This window comes from Phalacrocorax aristotelis, chromosome 5, assembly GCF_949628215.1.
Source record: "Phalacrocorax aristotelis chromosome 5, bGulAri2.1, whole genome shotgun sequence".
Classification (NCBI taxonomy): domain Eukaryota; kingdom Metazoa; phylum Chordata; class Aves; order Suliformes; family Phalacrocoracidae; genus Phalacrocorax; species Phalacrocorax aristotelis.
Genome location: NC_134280.1, coordinates 41,270,649 through 41,286,772, shown reverse-complemented (window position 1 = coordinate 41,286,772; position 16,124 = coordinate 41,270,649). Strand labels below are relative to the sequence as shown.

Sequence of the window (16,124 nt, the reverse complement as noted above, 5' to 3'; positions counted from 1 at the left end):
CACTATTAGTACATGTACCTGTTTTAGACAGAAGTATAAAGACAACCAGGATCCTAAACACTTTAATAAAAATAACTTGAACAGATAATCCTTGACTAATATCACTATGAAAGGAGAGCACAAATATCAAAAGAAGGAGGAACATTCCATGCTCTTTTAGAAGTGCTATGGTCCTGTACAAGCATGAACGTTTTATAAGATGTAGTGCACATCCCATGTACTCATAGACTATAAATAAAGGAATATTAAGAAACTTGTGAAGGCATCTTCTGGAATGCAAACCCAACTCCTCTGCTTTCAGTAACGTAACCTTTCTACTCTACTAGCAGTGTTAATGCACCATTCTCCAAGCTCTGTCTGGGAATTCAAGCTATTACATTCCAGACCGCCACACCTCCTTCGTACATGTATATAGACAATACTGTGTGACTGCAACCACTACATATACATGCCACTGAATTTAGGCTTGGTGCGTCTCAACACAAAAGCCAAAGGTCCTCCTGGACACATTTCTCTAGTATGCTCCCCTACACATCCTTCAGCCTCCCTGAAAGAAGAGCTCTGAACTATCAACACCAAAAGAACAGATGAGAGTGGAACCTCAGCCAGAAGGGAGACTCTCAGGTCTGACTCATCTAAGCTTCTAAGCAGCCTCTGCCAGACAGTTGCAACTACTTATTTTTTCTTTAAGGAATAATATCATTGAGGCAATAAAAGCCTTAGGCTGTTTGGTTACAAACACTGGACTGTAAAAGAACAGCCAGAGAAATTAGTTTTCCCACTCCGAGACTCATCTGAAATACTGTTTCCCATTTTGAACTCCAATATATCAGATATATTGGCAAACAGGAGGAAGCCCAGCAGACATCCACCAAGATGGTGATGAAACTGGAGCATGTGCAGCGCAAGAAGAGTTGAGGGACCTCAATTTGTTCAGCCTTAAGAGAACGTTGAGGGTAGGGACCCTATTGCTGGCTACAGCTACCTAATTGGATGGTATAGAGGAGATGGAGTCAGGCACTTCTTATATGTGCACAGTGATATAACAAGAAGCAACAGACAAGATGCAGAAAGGGAAATTCTGACCTGATATAGGTAAAAAATTCACAACAAAGGTAACCAAACATTGGAACAGAGGCCCAGAGAGGCAGTGGATTCTCCACCCTAAGAGATTTGAAATGCCAGCTGCCCCAAGCCTTGAGCAACTAAATTCCACTTTAACCCTACTCCAGCTTTGAGCAGGAATTTAGATGACCTCCAAAAATTCCAGGCAATGAAGGTTTTTTTACAATCCCATGATCCCTCATAAGAGACAGAAGACCCTTTCTTAGTCTCAATGCCAAGTTCCCTCTGAAGCCCTATTAACTGGGAAGGAAATCTAAAGTGACAACTACTAGATTAATGACAAATACTCACCACCATATTGTAGGCATCAGGAACTTCAATTTCAAACTGGAACTTTCCACCTTGGTAATACCCCTCATCTAGCAAAGAAAACACAACAAAAATAGTTAAGGGAAAATAACATATGCCATATAATACAATATCTGTCATTACAAAGACAAAATAACAGCACAGGGTTATCATCAAATACTTAACCTACTTACACCATAGTACTAGCTACGTCCTAGTCCAAAGAGAACGTGAACATACTGTCTTCCCATACTCCCAAAACCTTTACAGCAGAAACTGATTTAAGTCAGAAGTGTCAACGGTCCCAGAGTGACCCTGAAAAAACCACCTTCCACCACCTTCCTGATCAGAGCATCAGGCAATACCAAGCTAGAGGAACCTTTGAACTTTTCCTGTCTGTATGAAAAAAATTCTGCCACACATTGCCCATATGGCATGCACTACCTCAACACCAACCCTTGGAATGAGCTGGATACATACTTCACTTGCTAACACATGCTAAATCCTGCTCCAGGATTTAGCACGTCTTCCCATACTTGTGCTAGCAATCTCATATTGTGAGCTGTATGAACAATGGTGTGCAAGAGCATGCTTCAGAGTGTACTCAATAAAAGACCAAGCTAGCTCTTTTACTGTAATTATCTTTGGATGATATATCAGTTAGGAAAATCTGCCTGCCTCTGTCAGCCTCAGACTCAATACTGAATTATTAAAATGGCTACATTTTTAAAATACGACATCTGAAAATGTCTAGTTGCATTTAGAAAGAGATAATAAAATAGTATAATAGTCAGCCTGCAACTCTTGAGATGGCTGTGCTTGGAAGCTGAAATGCTTGCAAGTGATCTGAAATACGTCTATCTGGCATTGCCATTATTGAGTTTTTTCATTAAGAATGGGAAACAGACACCCAGCCCACACCAGGGGTTTGGGACACCTGAGGAACGATCAGGCTCAAACTACTTTGAGTACTCTAGCTCTCGGTATCACACAGTACAGCCACAGTGAAGACTTAAAGGTCAGGAAGGCTGGTTATCATTGTATGACGGTATATTTTTAAACAAGCATTGCAAAGGAAAGATCTGTGAAACAATCCATAATTTACAGAAAGACTATGAAGAGTTTTCTTATTATCTAGCTTGTTCCGAACCACCAAAACAACAAAAAAAAAAACCACCCACAGACCAGCTCCTCTACTATATGACATCAAAATCCTCTTTCAGGATGCTGTCTTCTGGACCTGCTGCCTTCCCAGTCCCTACACATATCTAGCATGACTGGTTGGTAGGAGACAATAGACAATGTACCACATCCATTTGCTCAGGTTTCACTCCATGCTACAATCTCACCACTGTCAGCACAAGCCCATAGCTTCCACACTGTAATTGCCATAATCACAAGACAGTAGTCTGCTCCTACCCTCATCCTCTTTGTGATTTCTTATCAACTGACTTATGTAAAAGGAGAGGGCATCACCCTGTTGGGTAACACAAACCCTCAGCTGTAGAAGGAAGTGAGCCTGTAAAAGCTGATGCTGCCAGAGATGAGACTCAACTGCACACTATGCCCAGCATGCTTTTCCAAAAGACCTGTGCCTGCAGAACAGCAAAAGAGTTACTGGGAAGTACAGCACGGTCCAGCTTCTCCCAGGAGCCTGTGCAGACCACTGACAGGTTCAGTGCATGAACAGCATCAGAAATTCCAGACTGCAACAGCAGCATAGGCAGAGTATGAAAACAGAACATGGCTGGTCTCCCCCACCCCACACAGTAATGTTTACAGCTGCCTCCACACTGAACTCTGCAGCGTAAAGCTGCAAGCCTTAGCCATTGTAAATCTCACTTTAATAACCTGTCAAGAACATACGCTTTCCAAATACATTCTCCATTTCCACTCCAATTCAATTTTGAAGTGTGTTTGATTTATTAAGCAGTCTACTCAGGCATGCTACACTTTACCAGAAAGTAAATGCACATGCACTGATTTTTATGGAAAAAAGCAAGATAAAAAAAGCATTTATTTTTTGTTTTCAAATATACTGAAATAAAAATAAGTAAACCAAGCCATTTCTGAAGAATAAGATGTAAAAGGTGAGTTATATCAACACCCTTTTGATGAAACTGCTCCCTGTCAAATGCACCAAACACTCAAAGCAAGACACTGACTATTCCAGGAAGGGACGATTATGAAAATGGTCCAATATCCCCCTGGGAGTTCAAACACCTCAAACACCAGCAAGTTACCCTACAGGACACAGCTAACTGCACTTTATCTGCCACCTAGCACATTATAATAGTTTTTTAACCAAGCCTCATGAATCCTCACAACTTCCACGTATGATACCATTCCTCATAAAACCACACTCAAAAGAATCAGACACCCAGGTCTTTCAGTGATCATAATAAAAGGAACAAGCAACACCATATAGGAGCTCAGTGTTTGCTACAGAGCAAGCCACGTACCTCAAAGCCTTCCCAGCTGCCCTCTGACTTACAAGCACTTAGCAAGCTATCACTTCACAACATAAGCAACCACATGAAATGCCCACATGTGTCTGCACAGGGAGAAGCCTGCTGACAGTACAGCAAGGTAAAAGAAAACACGAACACTGCTAAGGTTGCTCAGGAAGTCCAGCAGCAGAAAGTTATTTTTCCTTGGAACTATTCAATAGTTCCTTTATTTTGTGGACTTGGAGCAAAGTAAGCAGCAACTCTTCGTATTCCACCCTTGCTAACATGAAATAGATGCATCTACATGTGCCTTATGTCAAAGAAAATACTCAGATTTAATGAATCCTCACTGTAATACAGTTGTTCAAAAGAAACATTTGAGAACAGCTCCAAGGGAGGAGCGCTTGCCAAAAGACTGTCAGATTCCTGCCAGTCAAGCAGTGGGAGAAGAGCCACACTCCACATGTCTCTGCACACTGAAAACACCAGGCCCACAGCCTCTGCAGCATGCAAGAACATTATGATATGCCCTCAACTCCAAGCACATACAGCAAGATCACTCTGACATTGCTCAAGAGATGCAGTGGGCAGGGGTGGAAAGGCTGAACAGTTGGTGACCTTCCCTGCTCTTCCTCACCGTGCACACCTAGCTCAGGTTAGCTCCATTGACACCCAGCCACAGCAGAAGCTCTCAGTGTCCATGTGCAGGATGAAATCAGACAAGGCTAGCTCAGCTGCAGGGGGCAAGCCCTTTCTCGCTATATAAAACCATCAAGACAAAAACAGCACGGTTTCCTGCAGGATTACTGAGCTGAACTGGTGTGCAGATGGGTTAGGTTATCATCAGATCAGCAGAGGAAAAATAGCAGGACCAGATGGTGACAGAACACCCTTTTTTCTCTGCAAAAAGGTTTGTGATTAACTCAAGCACTTTCTAACCCCATATTAACACCTCCACAGGCTGTAAGAGATTCCTCGTGTATTACTTCCAGTTTCTTTTATTTGTTTTTCTGTGTTCTACATAAGGCTGAGAAATCTCTGGAAGTCTTAGAACACTTTAGACATTGTACCTCACACTGCAGGCCACTTCCACACACTTACATGATTGAGTCTCCCTCAAAGACACATCAATAATCATTGCTCTCTTGCATTACAGCTTCTCATTTTACATTTTGGGTTTACCTTGGCATCAGTCCATGCTAGCACTAACCAAGAAGTGCGCTGCGTACCCTACTGGTTCTGTTACAAAATAAGCAAGGACGTATTTAACAAATCAGAAGAATAAAGCACTTCCCCCATCCCACCCACCCCCTTTTTTTTTTTTTTACAATACTGTTTGTTTGTAAATCTTTTCACTAAACAGCAATAAAGCATGCCACTCATTATCACTCACTCAAATACATAATAAAAATTCATTTCTCCGGAGGGCCTAAGTACCCAGCCAGAAATCTTGCAATGCATTAACAAGATAAGCCTTGACAATAAAGTAATCTTAGAGCATCTCAAGCAATAGGTTCTCCCACATGGTAGTAGTTTCCTTCCCCGTGTCTCACAACACCCATACAGACTGGGACAAAGACCCTCAATTTTTTAGGCACGTTAACAGTGATGGGAGAACTGAACTTCTGGCAAAGCTAATAGTGAGGGACGTGCTATAAATAAAACAGTCAAATAAAATGGCTTTAGCACATAGCTTAGGAAGTTGGTCACTGATGAGACTTTTGCAAAAAGGGGATGTCTAAGGTCCAGTTTTCCTCCTACTGCTGTATTAACAGAGCAAGCATCCCTCCCACTTCACTCTCAAGTTTCATTATCAACAACCTCTAATCTTAGTTTGCATTTGTAAGGTGCTTTGATGGCTAAAAGTGCTGTGAAAACACTAAATTATTTTATCCCTTTAAAAGAAAATGCAGGATAATTAGGACAGGCCACAAAGGATGTGCTTTTGATTGCTGCTCCTTGAATTAGCAGCATTGAAATGCTTAGCCATGCTCACCAACATGTCATTTTATGGCATGCATAGAAAACAGGCTCTTTATTAATACCCTAAAGAACGGGACTGAAACAATCACACTAACCCCAAACTACCCCAACTGTCTGGGAACTGCAGGAAAATTGCATTAACTCTGCATACTCCTCTCCTTTTCTTCAGTGCAAGCTACCTAAACTCACCTTTTTTTTTTCTTCCAGGTCATTACATGTTTTAGCCTCAACTTCCAATTTTGTGCTCCAAATATCAGTGCAGCAGGCAGGACTCTGCACGCATTATAAGCATCTCCTTATTTTTCCTAGCTTTTGGTCCAATTACTGGCACAAAATTAAGAACAGAGGCAAGTGGTGGCATAAGGCCATTTTTCAATGACAGAACAATTGTTTCAGATGACAAAAGGAAAAAGAAACTTCAGACAGCAGAGAAAGCAGCAGTATCTGTCTCAGGAACACACAGTTTGTCCATTGTGGCAGTAAAATGTTAGTAGTACCTGTTTTCTTGTGTGTGCTACTATACATCCACTCATGGTGCACTGCAGACAGCTATAGCTAACATAAAGGAGTCGGAATTTCTTGAGGACAAGTAACTTTTGATGTTAAATAAGCAGTTACCCTCATCAAGACTTTCTATAAAATTCATTTCAATTTAAAATTCACTGTGACCAGGCTAATTTTATGACATTAATAACCTTTCCTAGTAAATATTTATGAGAAGTGTAGAGCAAGGGAGCTGAAAGTATTTCTGCTCCGTCATAAAGTTTATTTTCTTATTCAAATTAGTCTTTTTGTGAAAACATAGAGAAGCTTCTTTCACTGTCCTTTCAAGACCAGCCACATTTGAAATGACTGCATAAAACAAAGCCCCCAGGAACAAGCTTTGTCAATAACATAAGGTGTTGACGGCAAAATGCATTTCTGTGATAAAAAACATGTTCAGTCAGTACCTTCACGGTACCCTGACAGGCAGCTACTTGCAGAAGCTGTCTTGAGGTCCTTATAAAATGTGGTTACAGAATTCAAGCTCTAATGTTAGTCAGAATATAAGAGGATTTAAACATAAAATGTGAATATAAAATAATTAGCACCCCTGTAACAAATCTGTCATAGAAGGATGCAGTCTCCGTGACTGCAGATAAGCAAACTGAGAACCCTAAGAAGTGAGCCAGCAAGAACCTCTTAACTGTGCAGACTACCAACCTTGGCTTACACACACTTACTATATAGGCCCTAGCAGTGAGAACAGCAAAGTGGCATTAGATATTCTCTGGCGCTCGCGGCTGCGCTCAGCTGCTGTTCCACAATTGGAAAGCTGCAGAGATATTTGCAAAGCACTCCCTTAAGAGCAGGATTTCTAGAAGTAACTCCGTTCCTCAATGCAAGAGACAGTTCCAGGCACAACAAGGAAAACTGGCTCTTACTTGGGACTGTCAAGATTTGTGCAACCATGTTTAGACACTGCAAAAGTAGTTGCCTCAAGCAAAGATGGTAGCCCATTTGAGCCAGAAAAATTCTGTGACAACCACTTAGCTGCCTCTTTGCTATTCCAAAGAAAACTAAGATTTAGCATACTCTAAAGAAAAACCTCAATAATGAAGGGAATTAGAAAGGTACAAAGATTTTCTTGGTATGTGTTATGTTCTGCCTTTAGAGAGCAGTGCTAAGCTGTAGCTGATCACAAGGTTCTCTACCTGAATTACGCACAGCTGAAAATAGATGTTTACTTCGGTCAGACTGCTACTGCAGAGACTTCAGCTGTGCAGCTATATTTAGAGTAACAAAATGTTAATTAAGATCATCTCATTCCCAAGATCATTTCAGCAATGAAACTAGGCACAAAAATCATGCTCTGCACTCAACAACTGTCTTCTGACTGCAACACCTTGTTGCACAGCAGTTAAAAGACAAAAAAGACTAAGTATTTAGACACCTTAGAATTAGTATGAAGCTATCATTGCTTCATAATCAAGATGTCCTTATGTCGCACAGTGATGATATTCTAGTCAAATCTTCCAAAATATAATAAGGCAGCATCATATAAACTGAAGGACACTTGGTGTAAGCAGACTAACACTCACCAAGTAAATGCGAATACATTTACGCAGAATGAGAGGTTAAAAGTTCTGTAGTAGCACTTGCATTTATTTTTGGTTACACTGACTAGGACAGTCTTACTCATTTTTCCCGTCACAAAAAGGAGTCACATGAATGAACACGTTAACAAAGACCACCCAAGATTTCTACTGCAAAGGAAGTGCTAGTTGATTTTGGCTAATAAGCAGCAACAGTGACATCTAGCGCCCATTTGACTTCAAGATACCAGATTATCACAGAATCAGAGGTTGGAAGGGACCTCAGGGATCATCTACTCCAACCTTTCTAGGAAGAGCACAGTCTAGACAAGATGGCCCAGCACCCTGTCCAGACAACTCTTGAAGGTGTCCAATGTGGCCAAGTCAACCACTTCCCTGGGGAGATTATTCCAATGGGTGACTGTCCTCACTGTGAAAAATTTCCCCCTCGTGTCCAATCAGAATCTCTCCCCAAGAGCAACTTGTGTCCATTCCCCCTTGTCCTCTCCATGTGACTCCTTGTAAAAAAGGAGTCTCCATCTTCTTTGTAGCTGCCCCTTAAGTACTGGTACATGGTGATGAGATACCCTCTAAGTCTCCTTTTCTCAAGGCTGAACAAACCCAGCTCTCCCAGCCTATCCTCGTATGTCAGGCTTCCCAGTCCTTTGATCATCTTTCGTGGCCCCTCTCTGGACCCTTTCCAGCCTGACCACGTCCTTTTTGTATAGCGGGGACTAGAACTGTACACAGTACTCCAGGTGTGGCCTGACGAGCGGGTTAATGACTTCTTTATCTCTGCTGGCGATGCCCTTTTTGATGCAACCCAGCATCCTGTTGGCCTTCTTGGCTGCAGCAGCACACTGTTCACTCATGTTGAGCTTTCTGTCCACCAGAACCCTCAGGTCCCTTTCCACAGAGCTGCTCTCCAGCCAGGTGGATCCCAGTCTGTGCTGCACTCACGGATTATGTTTTCCCAAGTGCACGACCTTACAATTCTCCTTGAACTTCATAAGGTTCTTGCTGGCCCACTCTTCCAGCCTATCCAGATCTTCCTGCAGAGCAGCTCTCCCTTCTGGAGTGCCTACTTCCCCACTCAATTTGGTGTCATCTGCAAACTTCACCAGGCTGCACTTGATCCCGTTATCCAGACTGGTTATGAAGATATTGAATAACATTGGGCCCCATATTGATTCCTGGGGGACTCCACTTGTGACAGGTTGACACTTAGAAAAGGAGCTACTTACCACCACCCTTTGGGTGCAGCCTGTCAGCCAGTTCCCCACCCACTGCACAGACCACTTGTCTAGGCCATAACACATTAATTTCTCCAGGAGGAGGCTGTGGGGGACTGTATCAAAGGCCTTGGAGAAGTCCAGGTAGACAATGTCCACTGCCCGCCCCATGTCAACCAGGCAAGTCACGTTGTCATAGAAAGCCACCAGGTTTGTCAAGCACAATCTGCCTTTAGTGAAACCATGTTGGCTTTTCCCAAGCACGTGCTTCATTTGACTTGTGATGGCCCCAAGAGGGTTCCTTCCATGACTTTCCCAGGGATTAAAGTAAGGCTGATGGGCCTATAGTTACCCAGATCCTCCCTCAAGCCTTTCTTGTAGATAGGGATAACATTTACCTTCCTCCAGAAGTGTTTCCTCAGAAACACTCCTATCACCCCATTAAGTGTAAACCATTATTTGTATAAGTAAGACTTGAGGATGACTGTCACACTGCATATGAATTCTGTTGTCAACAAGCATCTTCAGAAAATGTACATCTCCAAGAATTACTTGGCAGGGAGAACCTGATCTCAGCACATCTAACTCAATTCAGAGTACTGAACACAACAACGTTATCATTTAAATAGTTGCAGAGTCTCAAAGATAACACACAGCAAAAATAAGAAGTGCACGTGAAATCTAAATGATCTTCCATGCAAATTCATCCCTAAAACACAAACACAACTTTCTGTTCCAAAGTGGACAGGCACATAAGCAAACTCTCATTTCAGATGGCTATTAAGAAACTTATGTGGAAATTACCAACTCCAGAAACATAGCCCTGAAGTTTTTTTTCCTATTGAACAGTATGCTGGCAGAAGCTTCACAGTATATTTATATTAGTTTTATTAATAATAGAGGATCTAATCTTCACATACTTCAATGTTCGAAGACTAAAAGACACCTACTTGTTAAGCATCTTCGGACACACATAGATTTGCAGTTTTCCATAGTGTTACATCTGTCATCTATCTTTTAAACTCTATAGACTCAAGCAATCAGTAGAAAAGAATAAATATACAACTGGGCTGTAATAGAGTAATTTCTCTAGGTGTAGTCCAAGATTTTTCTAAACAAATAAAACAAGGTAGTTTGAAATTGGCTGAGAGAAAAAAAAAATTTCAATCAAAGTGAGCAAACAAGACCTGAATAGTTCCTAAACCTGCTCAGTTTTGATGGTCTTTTTATTGGAATTGAGTTCTCAAAATCCAGCACAATTTCTCCATTGCCTCTATACAATAATCACTATATTACAGCCAGTCTTTCTTTGACTAGAAAGCTTATTGGATTCTTGAGCAAACTCTTAGAATTACATTTCCTAAACACCACCACACACAGAAACAAAAGCAGCATGTTTAAAAAAATTACCTGGGATTACAGTTAGCTGAAAGTAATGAAGCTTGTTGGGGTCGGGAAAATTCACTTTACACGTACCTGTGAAGCAAAAGAATGTTACATCAGATGATTGTTTTTCCATTGCAGGGAAAGCAAGTATATTGTCTTTCATACTCTACAAATTCACTCCCTGATTAATCCTTCTAGTCAAGTGATTTCCTCCTATACTTTGCCTCTAAGTGCCTCTTCCCTATACAATTACAGGTCACCTGCAGGAATGGAACTTCACTTCTTTGAGCTGTGAGGAAGCTTATTTCCTTTCAGTAAACCATGCTGTCTCAAAGACCTTAAAACGCCAAAGGATTTGGTCTTCTGTATATATACTAGCTACATGTGAAGATGACAGCATACATAATGAGTATCTCTTCCTTACAAGTTCTTTAATGTACATCCAAGTACATCGCAGTCTGTACATACTGCAGTCTGCAAGAAGTCATGCCACCACAGCCCTATGCTAACAAAGGATTATTTGTACCTATAAGGTATAACGATACAAGCTTTACTGAAAGCCTCATCCAAAAGCCAGTGAATCCTCTGTTCAGCTGCCTTCTTGAACAAGCTTGTTCCTCATAACCAATTACACACATTAACAGCAAAGGGTATGGAGCATCATTACAAACCAAACACTGCATTTTTATTCTCAGACTAGATGAATTTGAGAATAGCGAGAATGAAGAACAAGTGTGGAAAAAAAGATGAAACTAGTCAGTGATTTCAGTTCAATAGATGCAAGTTCACAGCATAACAGCCCTTTGTTCACATTTGATGACACAAACTAAGCTGCCTTCCCATGCACCAAACTGGCCTTTCTTGACCACGGCAGAGACAAGCTGCCAAGCTGGCACTAGAAGATGCATATATCCATGGATACTTTATTGTATTATGTAGCCTTTAGCTTCTTAAATCCATCAAGCAGGCTGTTCTTTTTCTGTAGTCAAGAAACTAAATACTACCAGAGATGTAGACCCTGTTTGCCTGAAAAAATAATTAGAATTGTATGCAAACTCTAGTAATGCATTCATATTGTAATAACTACAAACCTTGATACACCTTTCTCAGGTGTTAGTCACCCTATAAAAAGTATACAGAAAAAAGTTTAACCAAATTAAAATTACTCTGTGTAAAATCTCTATAGTTGCCTGTAAGAAAAGCATACAGAAAGGAAGAGTTAAATAATGCTTCTTCCTGCCCTCTCTTTGCTGCTTCTGTTCTCTATTTCCGCCCCCGCCATAATCCCTCCCATCAGGCAGTCTGTACACTGAAAAGTCTGATTTGTGATGTGAGCACTGATCCAGATTTAAATCATTAGCAAATGGAAGATGCTCATCAGAAGCAGCACTCAGAAATTTAACCTGGAGAGAAAAAAATATGGTCAAAGCTTCCCTTAGATGGGGAAAGACTTGAAACATCACGAGCTACCTGCCAGCATAATCAGAGAGAGTATTCATTGCTTTTCTTAGTAAGATAAGCATATGGGCAAGACAGCGTGAATGCACAGCACAGTAATAACCTGCATGTACACTCTTGCTCTGCTCCAAGCAGTTCATGCCTCCTTCCCTGCAGGGAAAACATCTTAGATTAGTCTGAAACAGGAATGTGCACCACAGGAAGTTATGCAGAGCAAGTGATGGGCTCTGAACATACCTCTGAGCTTACTAGGCAATAAGTTGTTACACTTGCCTGTATTCCAAGAACTCATGGCAGAATGATGCTATTCTGGTTACCACTTGAAGGGAAAGGGAGCTCACTGTCAACAACCACCCTCAGCAACAAGTACAGTACCGTAGGAACTTTACTCCTCTTTATATAAAGGCTTTGTGTTTTGCTGACCATTACAGAACTAGGCTTTCTCAAGCTAGAGAGCAGAAAACATGCATTAGATTCTTAACTATCTATCATCAGCTTTAGAAGAAATTAGTCACTTACCCTGTGGTCCTAAAAACCTAGTTTAAAGTGGCTATTGATAATTTTCAGCTTTTAGCATAACATACAACTCAGATTCCAGGGCTAAAACCACATTATCTTGCCCTTTTTTTTTTTTTTAAGGAATATGGATTACTTAAAAAAAATTCTCATTAGTATTTTGACTATTAACAAAGACATCAGGTGTTTGTTTGCATGTGAAGTAGAAAAAGTACTAGGTTGCTTTAATGTGTTCCCAGAAAACTGAGCTATTTGCTCTGCTCCTAAAACAGCATCTCCTGTTTTGAAAAATGAGAGAATGGAGGAAAACCAGGAGTGAGGCAGTAAATGCACTCTCCGGTTCCAGGTACCTTTTGGGTATTTTATGACAGAAGCTCCCACTTCACCACCAATCAAACTGTAGAGCCAAATGATCAATACTGCTTCCAAAGGACACTCATAAGGGATCCACCTCTCTACAGCCCCTTCAGAGGAAGCAACAAAGAAAACCTGTTCAAGCCTGAGTGGCAGAATTTTGCATAGCTTTCCCTAGAGTTCATATCATTAGCGTTCATACTTCAGTCAAAACTTTAGTTCAACGGTCCTTTTTCCCTTAAAATGCATGTCATTAAATGCTATACTTACAAGGTAAATTAGCTTCAAGTTCTGCAACCTCTGTTGAAAGAAAAAAAATACTGTTATTTATGCAAACATAAAGCCATTCTTGAAGTCCAAATTGGCAGATCTAATTTAAACCACACTGTAAATCAAATTTTACTTAAAAATATAATTGAGCTGCACTGGAGGTTTACCTTGAAACTTCTCTTTAAGCCATGCAATTCTTTACTAAAAATCCTCAGCTGCCCTACAGACAACGCAAACATATCCTACTGTGACTAGGACGTTCTGGTCTGCCAAGGCTGAAGTGCCAGGCCTTTTAATACAGAGTGCTGGTATTTCAAGAGGTGGCATTATCCAAACCTCCAAAGCTGTCTGCAAAAAAAACACTAAAATACAGAAAGCCAAAACTCCATAGCCTGCAAAACACAAGAGAAGAAAAACCTCAAGAATCGGGGTGTCAGTCCAATAATAAAAAGCACAGGAGGTTCACAGCCTGCATAAGCATCACCACTCTCCAGCATCTAACTGCTAATGCTCTTCCACTATCAGCTACAGACTGCCTCAGGTTACACACTGTGTTTGTGGAGAAGCCTCCAAGCACGATACCACATACTGCACACTTGGAAATAGCTAATGAAATCCTACGTCAGTGGCACTGTCATACTAGATGATGTCCTGCCTGCAGAAGCCAGCATTAAAAGAGGACCAAAAGAACAGAGTACGGCAAACCTTTACTTCAAGCATCCGGCACAGCAACATACAAAGGGAAGTGATAAGAACAACTGCATCCATTGCACTACTCCCCCCCCCTCAAAACCTCCACACTGTTGAACAAACTCAGTGTTTTTTCGCTTTGTTGGATGTTTCCCCTCAGAGCATGGTTTGCTATAGATATGCACTCTTGTTCAATTAAGACTTCTTTTTATTTATTGTATTTCCCACACACAGAATGTAAAAGTTACTTCCTTTCTGTTATGAATAACCTGATCAGTTGCATAGCTCCTAGGAAGTGAGGTTTACTCCTAAGCCCTTTTTCTGCCACACTATTTTCTCCAGAAGACCCCTTGCTTTCTCCCTCTTTGGTGTATTTTAAGTCTTACTTTCAACTACCTGTATTTCACAGAAGTTTGAATAAGATAAAGATACCTCCCCCTTTTACTTCTAAAGTTCTAAGAAACCTCATCAAATATATTTTTGCATTTCCTGGAGCCTTTTTTTCCCCGCTTGATTTCTAACTTTGCTTTCTGGTCTGCACAGACACAGCCCACTTATTTGGGTAATAAAAACAGCCAAGAGATTTCAACACCATCTCTCAAAAATATACATCTAAAGAAAACTAATTCAGTTTAAGATATAGGGAGTGATTTCTTTGCACAGATTCCAAACTGATTTCATCACAATTAAGAGCTCACTAATTCCCCAGAACTTTCCTCCATCATGCTTACCAGAGCTGTCTGGTCTCTGCAGCGAGCACGATGCTTATCTGATTCCCACCTCCCACTTGCTTGGCACAGCCCTGGTATCCCTGCATCTGCAGCCTACTAGGGCAAGAGAGAAAACCCCACCAAAAGAGAAGCACTGTGCTTCACGCTTACCTAAAGTTCACAATTGCACTCTTTAAATCCCACACTCTGCAGCACTCGAGCAGCCACAGCTGATTTAACCGAAGTTGTGCACTAAAGACACATGACACTGGGGGCATACTTTAGCTAAAAGTTTTCAAAGATCACTGTCTTTATAATACACCAAAAATGTAACTTCAGCTAGAATAGAGGACTTCATTTTTACTTTCCCTTTCTGGTTAAAAAAAAAGACAAGATATAACCAGCTACTGAAGGCTGCAGCTATACAAACCCATCGTAAGAGTATTCCCCCAGCCCTTTCTCTTTAAACTCACCAGCCTTTCATAACAGGAGGCACTATCAATCTTCACTAGACAGTAGAGTTTAGGACCTGGCTCTTATTTTAAGATGTTGACTACTTTCCTTATTGCTTTCTGTGCTTGTGTGTTTTTCAGCTTAATGAATCCTGCCTGCCCTTTGCTTCAATTCTGAGAAAAGGGCAGGCAGGGAAAAGGGAGACACAAAAGGACAGAGCACGTTCAAACCCAGCAATGCCCAGGCTGCAGCAGCTGTGCTGAGCCAGAGCCTCACTTCTGCCTCCTGCAAGGTTCAGCAGAGAGTTTACTGATCACCATGGCTCCTTTGAAGTATGAAAAATTTCCTATAATGCATTCATGCTTCTGCATTTCCCTTTCGCTTGCCACAAGAATGAGCTAGTTTTTATGTGAAAACACGAAAACGAAGGTACTCAAACCCGTGAGTACAGAACTGCATGCTCTTTCTTTGAAAGTGTGCAAACATGCAGGAAAGCTATGGTAACAAATCCACACGAAAGCTTTGTGAACAAAGGCAAGCTCCCCAGAACTATGGTTTTTAATCAACACTGCAACAAACCACTGAAACAAAGAATGAAACAACTTTATAAAGATAAAAAGAAAAAAAAGCAGGTAAAGACCTACTTCAACACTCTAAACTTTTAAAGTAACATTAATAAGGAAACAGATGTTACTATCAACTGTGCCATATAAACATTGGTGATTAATAACTAGCACAGTTAATGGGCCAAAGCTACAGTGTTTGAGAGTTTCCCAAATTCTGTGACTCTGGTACTGTCAGTCTTGACATTGAAATCAGTTTTGTATTTTGCTGCTCAGAAAGCTAACATTTTGACCACATCATTCAAGCTCTGTTAAAATTCTGATATTTTAAGTTATGTTAGTTCCTACACAAAACAATACCACTGACAAGAATATTCTCTGTAAGAAAGTGCCCCTTGGGCAGTCTGCCAACTTACTGGAATGATTTAACAGATTTGTAAATAAGCAAAACATAGAAGCAACTATTAGAGCTCCAACACACCAGACTTCCAAGAGCTCCAAAAGCCTCACTGAATTAAAGAACAAACTTATTCTCACAATCTTTCTGACCTCCTCTTTCAAAAAAGTACTG

General features: G+C 40.9%; 1 protein-coding gene across 8 annotated transcripts in view; it reads right to left on the bottom strand.

Moving 5' to 3' along the window:
* UBE2F (ubiquitin conjugating enzyme E2 F (putative)) overlaps positions 1-16,124 on the bottom strand; it is an 82,676-nt gene that overhangs the window by 56,831 nt on the left and 9,721 nt on the right. For 4 of the 8 annotated variants that reach the window (XM_075094089.1, XM_075094092.1, XM_075094091.1 and 1 more), the window contains exons 3-5: positions 13,138-13,167; positions 10,564-10,629; positions 1,417-1,484 (exon numbers count right to left, since the gene is read on the bottom strand). In XM_075094089.1, the coding sequence (XP_074950190.1) occupies positions 1,417-1,484; positions 10,564-10,629; positions 13,138-13,167 (164 nt within the window). Of the gene's footprint in view, positions 1-1,416; positions 1,485-10,563; positions 10,630-13,137; positions 13,168-16,124 lie in introns of those variants that run through there. The other 4 variants (XM_075094090.1, XM_075094093.1, XM_075094087.1 and 1 more) reach the window with 2 other exon arrangements.